The 12,846-nt window shown below is 53.5% G+C and overlaps 1 protein-coding gene across 1 annotated transcript; it reads right to left on the bottom strand.

Annotated features, from left to right (window-relative positions):
* Positions 1–8,801: 8,801 nt before the first annotated feature.
* SOX12 (SRY-box transcription factor 12) lies at positions 8,802–11,992 on the bottom strand. Its single transcript, XM_044263296.1, has one exon. It carries the CDS (start codon positions 11,652–11,654, stop codon positions 10,701–10,703), a length of 954 nt encoding a protein of 317 aa, XP_044119231.1. The 5' UTR covers positions 11,655–11,992; the 3' UTR covers positions 8,802–10,700.
* Between the last annotated feature and the right edge of the window lie 854 nt (positions 11,993–12,846).

The raw sequence follows: 12,846 nt of genomic DNA, 5'->3' as shown, positions 1-12,846 counted from the left end.
CAGAGATAACTATGACTTGGCCTAGTGGGCTTGCAGAGAAATGAATGGATCCAAGAGATGTTAGGGGGTAAAATGAACTACAGGAGAAGCCCATATGAAGTTGCCTGTCCCAGCTAGGCTTGGCCTTTGAGTCGTCCCAGTTTAGGCATCAGACAAGTGAAGAAGCAACCAGATGATTCCAGTCCGGAACTGTCTGAATCAGGTTCAGCTCTGATAATAATGGGAGAGGGGATGGAAGAAGTTCCAGAGGCAATGGGAAGGGATGAGGTCAAGTGTACAGGAGGGATGGGCTTTGAGCCAGCCCAGGAAGGATCCAGTATCCTCTGAGACCCAGGGGAAGGAGGGAAGGTGGCCACTGAGAAGAGATACAGTGTGGTGGTTATGTGTTGAACTCTGCCTGAAACAGACCCAAGTTTAAATCTTGGTTCTGCCACTCACTGTTTGCATGATTTAACTTCTCTGAGCCTCTGTTTCCCTGACCACGAAATAGAGATAAGATTAGCGGTTGCTTCTCAGAGGGTTTATCAGAGTGAAATGAGATGTGCATCGAAGACCCTTAGTGAAGCACCTTGGCACAGAGTCAGACCTCAACAAATGATTGTTGTTGCTACTGCTATTATTGGTGCATTAGTTTATAGGTAAGGAGGGCAGGGAGTTGAATGACAAGACATCTGATAAATTGAATGCTCTGGAGAAAAACAAGAAGAATCATCTATTAAGAAAGAATGGTTTTAGGGGTGCCTGGCCAGCTCAGTCGGTGGAGCATGTGACTCTTGATCTTGGGGTTGTGAGTTTGAGCCCCATGCTGGGTGTAGCAATTAAATGTAAATTATTAAAAAAGAAAAAGAAGAGAAAGGTTTTAGTTCAACAGGAGGATTAAAAAGGGTGGTGAGACAGATACGAAAGGCCATATGTTGTATGTTTCCATATAGATGAAATAGCCAGAGTCAGAAAATCCGTAGAAGCAGAAAACAGATTAGTGTTTCCTAGGGGGTGGGGGAAGGGAGGAATGAGGAATGACTGCTTTATGGGTTTCCTTTTAGAGTGATAGAAATATTCTGGACTAGATAGTGGTGATGGGTGCATAATTCTGTGCATGTACCATCACTAATGACAATTTTATGTTATGTAAGTTTTACCACAATCTTTTCAAAATGTGGTCAAAATTTGGAATAATCAATAATGATGATGGTGGTGGTGGTAACAGATGTTACTTACTGAGGATTTACTAGGTGCCAGCGTAATTTATCTTCTCAATAACCTTATGAGGTCACTTCCCTGAGGTCACCCACCTGAGGTCATTCAGTCACGATTCAGCAGAATCTGAATTTACTCTGATGGCTCTGAGGCCATGATCTGTAGAGGCAATGGTGTGCATGGCTGTGACTTTCTCTGGCAGTGTCAGGAGAAATGGGAATGAAGGCGGCTGCTGGTACTCCGGTTCTTGGGTGAGGGGGTTCTCCAGGACAGGTGGGGCAGGAAGGAGGGGTGAATGGGAATGCAGAGGAGAAAACAGATCCCATAATGAACCTCAGGATGGATCCTGGCTCCGTGGGGAAGGATGCCAAAGGCAGCTGAGAAAGAGAGCAGATGGATCTGGAGAAGATGCAGGAATTCCAGACGGAGGAGCTCAATGAAGTCCCAAAATAGGTATATGGGAAGAAAGGGAGCCTGAGGTCAGAGTGTGGGATGTTGTAGTTAAACATTTTAGATGTAGAACGCTGTAAGAGATGAGAAGGCTTACTAAGCCAGTGCTATCCAACAGAAGTTTCTGCAAAGCTGTGAATGGTCTAGATCTGTGCTCTCTGAACAGAACCACTGGCCATATTGGGCTATTAAGCATTTAAAATGTGGCTAGTGAGGCTGATGATTGAACTCTAAATTTCATTTAACCTTAATTACTTTATTTACTTCTTTGTTTTTTTAAAAAGATTTTATTTATTTATTTGACAGGCAGAGATTATAAGTAGGCTGAGAGGCAGGCAGAGAGAGAGGAGGAAGCAGGCTCCCCGCTGAGCAGAGCACTGATGTGGGACTTGATCCCAAGACCCTGGGATTATGACCTGAGCTGAAGGCAGAGGCTTTAACCCACTGAGCCACCCAGGCGCCCCTATTTACTTCTTTATTTTTTTTTCCCAATTTATTTATTTTCAGAAAAACAGTATTCATTATTTTTTCACCACACCCAGTGCTCCATGCAAGCTGTGCCCTCTATAATACCCACCACCTGGTACCCCAACCTCCCACCCCCCCGCCACTTCAAACCCCTCAGACTGTTTTTCAGAGTCCATAGTCTCTCATGGTTCACCTCCCCTTCCAATTTACCCAAATTCCCTACTCCTCTCTAATGCCCCTTGTCCTCCATGCTATTTGTTATGCTTTAAGTAGGCTCTATGTCCAACATGGGGCTTGAACTCACGGCCCTGACATCAAGAGTCACACACTCTACTCTCTGAGCCAGCCAGGTGCCCCCTGACCTTAATTACTTTAAACTCAAGTTAAAATAGCCACATGCCGCTAATGGTCATCATATTGGACAGTCAGGTGTCAGTGGGACAAACCTTGCTGCCAGGGCCCTACTTTGAGCATGACTGTCATCTCAGACTCCCATCATCCAAGCCCTTTTACCTAGTGTTTTTGCCCTGCCCCGTAATGGTCTCTTCTTTACATTGTAGCCACAGTGATCCTTAAATCAAGAGTCAGATTCTCATACAGGAGTCTCATTCCCTGGTCAAAACCCTCTAATGACATCTCATCTTACTTAGGGCAAAAGGAAAAAACTGGGGATGCCTGGGTGGCTCAGTGGGTTAAGCCTCTGCCTTCGGCTCGGGTCATGATCTCAGGGTCCTGGGATCAAGTCCCATATCGGTCTCTCTACTCGGTGGAGAGCCTGCTTCCTCCTCTCTCTCTCTGCCTGCCTCTCTGCCTACTTGTGATCTTTCTCTGTCTAATAAATAAATGCTTAAAAAAAAAAAAAGGAGAAAACTGTGGTGGATTAAAGATGGCCACAAACTCTTTTCCACTCTGCCCTTCAAAAGGTGGAGTTTCTTGCTCCTCAACCTCAGCTGGCCCTGCCATTGCTTCAACCAACCAAACATGGCAAAAGCAATGCTGTGTCTGTTCTGGACTTAGCTTTCAAGAAGACCAGCTTCCGGGGCGCCTGGGTGGCTCAGTGGGTTAAAGCCTCTGCCTTTGGCTCAGGTCATGATCCCAGGGTCCTGGGATCGAGCCCCACATTGGGCTCTCTGCTTAGCGGGGAGCCTGCTTCCTCCTCTCTCACTCTCTGCCTGCCTCTCTGCCTACTTGTGATCTGTCAATTAAATAAATAAAATCTTTAAAAAAAAAAAAAAAAAGACCAGCTTCCTCTTCCCTCCTCTCGGAACACTCACTTCTGGAAAGCTCCCTCTTGGGCCCCAGTCCCCATGCCAAAGAAGCCCAAACCACATGGAGAGGTCCCATGCTGGTGCTTCAGCTGACAGTGCCCGCCAGACCTCTAGCCCATAGCCAGCACCAAATACTGTATCAGGCAGCATGGTGTGAGCGAGTCCTCTCGGACATGTCCGCCCACTTGAGACCCCAGATGACATCACATGAGCAGAAGAGCTATCCCACTGAATCCCATAAACCCACAGGATCGTGAAAGATAATAGAACAATGTTAAGCTGTTAAGTTGAAAGATGGTGTGTTACACAGCAATGACTATCCCAAACCAGTTCTTTTTTTTTTTTTTAAGATTTTATTTCTTTGTTTGACAGATACAGAGAGAGAGAGAGAGCACAAACGGGAGGAACTGCAGGCAGAGGGAGAGGGAGAAACAGGTTCTCTCTGGAGCAGGGAGCCCGACGTGAGACTCCATCCCAGGACACGGGGATCATGACCCGAGTTGAAGGCAGATGCTTAACTGACTGAGCCACCCAGGCACCTCCAAACCACTTCTGATTGCCCTTTCCCCACAACCTCACTTACCTCCGTGTTCTCCTCTTCCTCCCCTCACTCACCGCTCCAGCCACACCAGCATCCTTGAGTAAACTAAGCCCATCAGGCAAACCCCTATCTCAAGGTGTCAGAGCTTTTGCTTTATTGTTCCTTCTCCAGATATCTGCATGGCTAGCTTCTGGCTTTATTCAGACCTCTGCTCACAAGAGGCTTTGTTTAAACACTTTGGTAGAGACATAGACCGCTCACCAAACTTCCATGTGCATCACATACATTTCTCAGTTCCCTTGAAGTTAGACAAAACCAGGTGATTAGTTAGGGCCAATGAGATCCAGGACTCCAAAGAGATCCTTGGCCGCAGATTTTCTTGGAAGAGAAAGAGCAGAACTTAACATTCATTTAGTTAACAGAAAACCCTGAAAACAACTGAGGGTGAGAAACTGGGTTGCTAAGAAACCTCCTAGAACGGGGGAGATGTTTGGCATCCATTGCTAGGCAACCTAAAAGAAGCCAGAGAGGCAGGTTTGGCTGCAAGCAGCTTTCCCCTCCTTTACAGAGGCTCCCTGAACGCCAGATGGGATATGCTCTTGAATGCTTCTGGTCCAACCACCACCTAACTGTATAGATGGGGAAACTAAGGCCTCAAAAAGCAGGATGATTAGTCCAGATTCCCTCTAATTTCTCAACAAGAGCAAAGACAAATGGCATTGGAGGACATTGTCTTTGGGAGTGGTGTGACTGAGGCAGAGCTTTAGGGCAGAGCTGGTAGCTGAAGAAGAGACTGTAAAAACAATAAAGAAGTCAACTGTAAAAGGCCTTGAATGCCAAGGCCAAGAATCTTAACCTTTATCCTGAGGTTAATACGGAGCCACTGAAAGGTTTCCAGAGGTAGTCACATTTGTTTTCTTTCTTTCCTTTTATTTTTTTTTAAGATTTATTTATTATGTTTAGAGAGAGAGCAGGGAGAGGGGCAGAGGGAGAGGGAGAGAGAATCCTAAGCAGACTCCCCATTGAGGGCAGAGCTGGCCATGAGGCATGATCTCACAATTCTGAGATCATGACCTGAGCTGAAGCCAAGAGTGAGAGACTTAACCAACTGAGCCCTCCAGGCGCCCCAGTCATGTTTGTTTTCAGAAGACCCCTCAGGTTTGGGGGCACCTGGGTGGCACAGTCCATTAAGCTCCAGACTCTTGGTTTCTGCTCAGGTGCTGATTTCAGGGTCATGAGATCCAGCCCTGGGTCAGCTCCAGGCTTAAGATGCGAGTGTGCTTGAGTTTCTCTTTTCCTCGTCCTCTGTCCACCCCACAATGCGAGCGCCCACACATGTGCACACGCTCGCTCTCTTTCTCAAATAAATAAACAGATCATTAAAATGAGCCCACAGGGGCACCTGGGTGGGTCAGTCATTAAGCCTTTGGCTCAGGTCATGATCCCAGGGTCCTGGGATCAAGACCCACATTGGGCTCTCTGCTTGGTGTCCTCTCCCACTCCCCCTGCTGTGTTCTCTTTCTCCAAATAAATAGATAAAATCTTTAAAAAAAAAAAAAAAAGGAGCCCATGGGCTGCCGTACAGAGACTCAGGACAAAGTCCCAATACCCTCCAGGCACTTCCTGTTCTTGCCAGTCTCTCTCCTCTCCCCCCACCACCCCCGCCAGCCTACAGCCAGCTCCCTTCCATGTGCCCTTCTCTTGTGGAGTCCTCTCACTTGCCATTGCTGGTGTCTGGAAAGCTTTTCCCTTCATCTGAATCTGCTTAGTCTTACTGTGCTAGGGATAACCACTGCATAACCAACTGCCCCCAAACTTAGTAGTGCGAATAACCACAATTTCAGGACAACCATGGACCCTATGGGTCAGGAATTCAGACCAGGTAAGAGGGGATGGCTTGTCTCTGCTCCATGACAGCTGAACTCCAGCTGGGAAGACACTGCTTGAATGACTGAGGGCTAGGATCACCGGGAGACTCCTCTGTTCACTTGTCCGGCACCGAGGAAGGGTCTGGATCACCAGGAGCACCTACGGGGAGGCTCTGCACCTGTTTTGGGCTTCTTCATTGCATGACCATCTTAGGGTATTGGACTTCTTATTTGGTGGCTCAGTGTAGAAACCTATAGCATCTTTCTGCTACATTGTATTGGTTATGAGTGGATTGTGAAGGCAGCCCAGACTCAAGAGGAAGGAAATTTATGGAAAGAATGTCAAAGAACATGTAGCCATGTTCTAAAATCACAACAACCTACTGAGGTCTTGGTCACAGCTTAAACATTACCTTCTCCATGAAGTACCTGACCATGCCCTGCTCCATGTCTGTGTGCCCCCAGCACCACTGTCCATCTCCATCAGTGCATTTCCATCCCTCTGTTGATGTGTCTTTCTCCTCCTTGGGAGTTAAGTTCAGTGTACAGGTATTCTTAAAGCCTTGGAAACAAGATGGTTCAAATAGCCCAGGTCTGAGGGGCGCCTGGGTGGCTCAATGGGTTAAAGCCTCTGCCTTTAACCTCAGCTCAGGTCATGATCAGGACCCGCATGGGGCTCTCTGCTCAGCAGGGAGCCAGCTTCCTCCTCTCTCTCTGCCTACTTGTGATCTCTCTGTCAAATAAATAAATAAAATCTTTAAAAAAAAATAACCCAGGTCTGGGATCCAACGGGGATGAGTCAATGACCTCGGGAACTCCGTGAGATTGGAATGGGATACACCCCCCCCTCAAATGCTTCCTATTCCTCTCAGCCTCTAGGTGTCCCCAGAGCCCACATAAGCAAGTCTCTCCCCGCCTTTTCCAGGTCAGAATCCATTTCCTTCTGAAATGTAAAGAACCAAGTAACAATAAATGGTTTCTCAACTATTCTGTTCTTACTTTCCGCTCCCAAACTTTATATATGGGGAAACCGCCCAAGATGCCACCGTGATCTAGGACTACCTCTGGCCTGGCACTTTACCCTTCCACGGCACTCAGAAGGGCAAAAGACTGACCCCCTCCCTCTTTCCAGCTTTGATCAGGGGAGGGATCTGCAGTGATGTAGACAGAGGCTGCAGTTTCTCACTGATGCCCACTGGAGAGGGAGCAGCCCTAAGATGGGGGCTGCTGGCCTGTGTGGAGAAGGGAAGAGACCCCTCCCGAGGTCAGGGGCATCAGAAGTGCCCCGCTGCGGGTACAGGGCCAGTGACCCAATTCCCTCTGTCGGGCCCCTCACCCCCCCTCCCTTGCAGTCCGAGTTCCCCCAAAACAGATGCTGAGACAGGGTCTGGGGTGCAAGATATTTATTAGGTATAAACACCTGTGAAAAGAAGAGGAAGCAGGATTGGGTACAGGGGGTCAAACTGCACTGCAGGCCTGGCAGAGCCTCGGCTGCCCTGGGTGAGTGACTGCAGGGGGAGGTTGTGCACTGGCGCTGCCTGTCGGTGTCTGTCCAGTCCCCAACGCTGAACCAAAATGGCCAGGCATTTGTCTAGATATCTGATCTCCCTGGGACACCGGATGCAGGCTGCCCTGGGTCAAAGGGCTCTCAGCAGCGGGAGGCTATCCACTGACCATACTTCTCATGGCTGGGCAAGTCCCTCCTTCTAGGGGGTTCTGGTGGCACCTAGTTCTGTCTTTCTCACCTTCTCAATTCTAGCCTAGAGGATTTTTTTTTTTTTTTTTTGCCTTCTTCCTTTAAATCAGAAGCTTCACCTCCCTCAACCAGACCCTCTTTCTGTAGGCACCCAGCACTCCCAAATCTGCTATAGTCTTCTTTTCAATTGTCTATGGGTATCCCAGTCCCCAAATACCCTCTCTGGATGAGGTCTGTACACTTGACCTTGGTTCTTACTTGGGGAAACAGGCTCTGTTCAACCTTAGGAATTCACCGGAACTGGCAATGGAGGAACTGGGAGTTGGGGTGGGGGAACGACAAAGAGTTTTTTAAAAGGCCTTCCTCTGTTTCCAAAACATGCTGGTAAGAATCTCAAGGACAAGAATCACTGTGGCTACCGTTGCTCTTCTTTAGTTATTTAATAAAATTACACTGTGGGCCAATTATGTGCCAGATACCGGGACCAACCCCACCATCGCTGCCCACTCCCCCAGAGGACAGCCTAACACCATCTGTGAATAGGGAAGGAGAGGCAGCACCCACAAGGAGAGAACCAAAATGTGCGGCCTGACTCTGACCTTGGTTGCTGGTAGGCCCTCCTACAGGTTGCTTTGCCACCCTGAGCCTGTTTCCTCCTCTGGACAATGGAGTAATACACTTTAGGGAGCATCTTATTAAATACTTCTGACCTCAAACTTCATTTTAGCCTGAAGCAGCTACTGTTAAACGTTCTCACATGTTAATCCTATGAAAAGAGTCAGGGTGAAGTAAATTTGCTCAAGGTCACACAGGTGTTCAGGGGTGGTGGTACTCAGGTTTTTGGGCCCAGACAATGTGGCCCGACTCTTCTTACTTCTCATTAAGGGCGGGGTCAAACTGGCCCCCTTGGACCAGGTAATGCTTGCACACCTGTTTTTAAAAATATTATGAGTCAGCTTTCCTTTTACAATTGAGATGTTCATAGAAACATCCAGATTTCTACCTTCTCTTGAACAATCTGGCCACCATGGGCTGCACCCCCACAAGGTCACGACTGGCCTGATGTGAGTGGCTGCCCCCTGCTGAGGTTGGTCAGGAAGCCCACATCTACCCAGACTCTGTCACTTATGTCACATGCCTGGCCCTGCAGGGATGAGTTTTTCATCCTTAACGAAGACCAGGGAGTCCTGAAATAGGGGGAGACAGAGGACCCCGCTCTTCCTGCACGGTGCTAAGTCACATGGACTTCCCTCTGGCAAACTGTCTGGGGGAGGGGTGAGGAGAGGCACAGACATGTAGAACCACAGGGCAAGGTCGGGGCAAATACACTTTATTCAGTCCTGGCATCAGACTGGCGGAGTCCTGCTGTGGGTGCCAGTGCCCCAGATCAGAGGGACCCCTCCCCTCGGCTACTAGACTAGTTCTCCAAGACCACAGACAGTGACATCTCTTCACTCACATGACGTTTTCTGGGTTTTTTCATTGTCTTTTTGTTGTTGTTTTTCTTTAAAAAAAAAAAAAAGAGAGACAGAGAGAGAGAGAGAGAGAGAGAGAGAAAGAGAGAGACAGAGAGAGCGCGAGAAAGGCCCAGAGCCGGAGCACCAAGCTTAAAGGAGGCAGCTGGTGGCTTTGTCAGCGACGGGAACGCGTGGGGCAGAGACCTGCGGAGACCCTGGGCAGGGGTCCGAGAGGACTCTGGGACCGTTTGTTCCTGAGATTTGTGTGTGTGTGAATGAGAGTGTGTGCACACCCAAGAGGGTGAACACACGCCGGTGAGATACAGGTAGTGAGGGCTGAAGGGGGCGTGGGGAGGCCGGAGGGGCGGGACTTGAGGACTAAGAGGGGCAGGGTCATCGAGGGCACCCCGGAACGGAACACAACCTCCTCAGGCAGCAGCGCTATCCCGAGTTTTCACATGGAAAAACACGCGCAAACAGCGGACCTCTACTACTCTGACCCTTCTTTCAGTCTCACTGGCCCAGTCGTTAGTTTCTCTCAAGCCAGCTGTTTAAAAGTGGGGGTCTTCTTGCCACGCCGGCTGCTATCATGCCTCAGTCTCAACACCCCCCACCCTGTACCAACGTGCCTCAGTTTCTCCCACTGAATACTGTCACTGTGGGCACAGGACTCGAGTGATAGAAAGGAGTGGTGGGCGTAGGGAGGAGCCCAGACTGCGAGTGTGCCTTTGACTTGATGGGGCACTTGGAGGGGGTGGAGTGGGGAGCAGCAAGAACCCTGTCCCCAGATAGACTGAAATGCCTTGGTTCGGAGTTTTCTTGGGCAGTCCTCTCGTGGTCCAGTTCCAGATGAAGACCCTATTCCCAGTTCCCAGGTGGGGTAAAGAAAAGGGAGGTTTTTGGGACCAAGGTAGACTGTAGAGGCAGCCTAGCATGTGTATGGGCGGGGGGGGGGGGAGGAGAGGAGGAGGTGCACCTCAGTCTGGGCAAGCCCGCAAGGAAAAGGGGCTATGCCACCAGGGAGAGTTCCAAGCTCCAAACCAAATCCTTCCGGGCCAGCTAGTCTCTTTCTCCCCCTTCCTTAGCGCTCCTCCCATTAAGGCAGTGACGCCCCGTCGGGTTGAAAGGAAGCCGCGGCTCCCGGATCAAAAAATTTCTCAGGATCGCTCAATACCCGCCCCAATTCTTCCCGAAGCGGGCCACAGAGGCGTACGGTTCGACTGGGACTGACCCCCTCCTCCCAAGAAGCATTAAGCATGCGCGAGAAGGGGGCGGGCCCCGGCGCTCGGCGAGGGAGAGGAGGGGGGCATGGGAGGAGCGTGCGGTGCCGCCCAGCCGCAGCAACCCCCCTAAACAAGAGAGGAGGCGGGCTAGGCAAAGGCGGAGGGATTCAGGAGCAAGGGCAGGGGCGTGTCCTCCGGCCACGAGGAGGGGCGTGTGCGAGGTGGGGGAGGGGTGCAGGTCTGTAGGAGTGGACGGGAGGTGTAGAGGAGGGGGGCTGGCTGCTGGTGGCTGTGCGGGAGGGGGCAAGATGGGGCGGGGCTTGGATGTCAGGGAAAGAGTGGGGGTTGGGCTGCCTTGGGGTGTGTCTGCGGGGGAGGGGCATGTCTGGATTTGAGGGGGATGGGCACGTCTAGGAGGGGGGAGGCTGCGCGGGAGATGGGGTGCCAGCCTCGGCCTCCGAGGGGCCCCAATACCTGATTCCTGTATGTAAACAGCTGGTTTGGGGGCGTGCGCGCCCCGCTGACGGTGGGCTCAGTAGGTGAAAACCAGGTCGGCGATGCTAGACGGGCGCCAATCCCCCGCGATCATCTCGGTAACCTCGGGGGTGCAGTAGTCCGGGAACTCGAAATGCGACGTGCCCGAAGGGGGCGGCAGGTCCGGGTCGCGGTCCAGGGCGCTGCAGTCCAGGCCGGCGGGGCCGGGGGGCAGTCTGGACAGAAAGCCCAGCGGCTCCTCCCCCGACGCCACCGTCTCCTCTTCGCCTTCCTCCGCCGCCGCCGCCTCCTCCTCCTCTTCCTCCGGCTCCTCGTCCTCCGACTGAGTGGGGGAGGCGGTGGTGACAGCCGCCCCCTCGCCCGACGGCCCCTGGGCGCGCTCCGCTGGTCCCCGGGCAGCCCGCCCCGCCGGGACCATCCTCCACAGCTCCCTCCCGGGGGTCTCGACCAGGCGCACTTCCAGCAGCTCCTCGTCGTCGTCCTCGTCGTCGTCCTCGGGCGCCGCCGCGCTGCCCCCCAAAGGCCCGCCCGCTGCTCGGCGGCCCCCGCGGCCAGGCAGCTGCGGCCCGGGCTTGAGCCTGCTGCCGCCACCGCCACCACCACCACCGCCGGGGGGGCGGGGCCGCGCCTTGGCGGGCGCCCCCTTGCTCTTTTTGCGCGGCCGGTACTTGTAGTCCGGGTAATCCGCCATGTGCTTGAGGCGCAGCCGCTCCGCCTCCCGCACAAACGGGATCTTCTCCGAGTCCTGCAGCAGCTGCCAGCGGCGGCCCAGGCGCTTGGAGATCTCGGCGTTGTGCATGTCGGGCCACTGGTCCATGATCTTCCGCCGCTCGTGCTGCGACCACACCATGAACGCGTTCATCGGTCTCTTAATGTGGCCGCTCGGCGTCTTGCACCAGCCGGGCTCGCGCGCCCCCTCCTCGGCCGGCCCGGGCCCCGGGGGCGGCGGCCCGCCGTCCCGCTTGGCCCTCGCGCCCCGTTGCTGCACCATCGCGCCTGGGCCCGGGGCCGCTAGACGCCGCCGGGGGCCGTCCGCATCCTCCGCGGCTGGGGGTGGGGGAGGAGGCAGCAGCGACGGAGGGGCGGCCCCGCCCCGCAGCTCGGCCCGGCCCCCGCGAGCTGGGGAGCGAGGAGCTGGGCGCTCGGGCCCAACGGACGGCGGGGGGAGAAGGTCAGCCGCGCGGTCTCAGGCGGGCTCGGCGCGCCCCCGCCGCCTCCGGCAAGTTGCGCCCTGCCGCACGCTGCACATTGTTTTGCGGGGGCGGAGGAATCGCACCCTCCGGCCCCCGCGGGCTCTCCTCGCAGCCTCCTGCTCCGCCGCGGCCCGCGCGCACCGCTCCCCGCCCCGCCGCCTTCCAGTGTCTTTCTCCCCGCGCGGCCCCGCCGGCGCGCGCGCCACCCCTCCCCCTCGCCGTCTGCGGGCCGCTGCGGCGCGCGCGGGGCCGCCCCGTGTAAACACCGAGGTGCCCGCTTGGGCTGCGGCCGGGCCACGCCTCGCGCTCGGGCGGCGCGTCACCCGTTGCTGGGCAGAGAAGCTGGTATTTGCATCTCCCAATCGCTGGCTGCCGGGATGGGGCGGGGCTCGGGCGGCGGGGCGGGGCGGTCTCGCGGCTGGGTTGGAGGGTGTTGGATGAGGTCGGTTTCTTTTCTTAGGCTGGGGACTGGAAGGAGGGTGGGGGAACGCGGAGCACCCTTCCCATCTGCCTCCGAAAGCTTGTTCCGCCCCACGTTGCCTTTGAAATTTTTAGCTTATTCAGTGACACCTGCTGCCAGGTGGGACCTCCGCGCCCTCCTCTTTTGGAGGCGTCTTTCTGGACCATCCCAGAACAGAATGTAGGGGACTCAGGATCGGGAAAGCACTTCAAGGGGACAGACTCCTCGTTTCATAAATGTAGCCCCTGCCTAGTACACACACGGTCCAGCTACACAGGGGCTCGACAAGTGATTTTTGTCACAAATCCAATGAATATTTTTTAAAGTCTCGTTTGAGGCGCCACAAGAGTCCTGAGAAAGAAGGGAATACGACGCCCACTTTCCCGTATTCGGAACAAGGAAGGCAGCCGAATAGGGCTCGAATCTCGAGCTCGGGGTCCCAGCTCTCTCTTCCCAGCTCAGAGCATCTCGCTGGGGCATCTCGCCTACCAGCCAAGGATCCCGAGGAGGGCTGACTTTCTGCTTTTCAC

Source organism: Neovison vison, chromosome 8 (assembly GCF_020171115.1).
Source record: "Neovison vison isolate M4711 chromosome 8, ASM_NN_V1, whole genome shotgun sequence".
Lineage (NCBI taxonomy): Eukaryota > Metazoa > Chordata > Mammalia > Carnivora > Mustelidae > Neogale > Neogale vison.
Note: the sequence above shows the minus strand (reverse complement) of the source record. Positions and strands in the feature narration are given on the sequence as shown.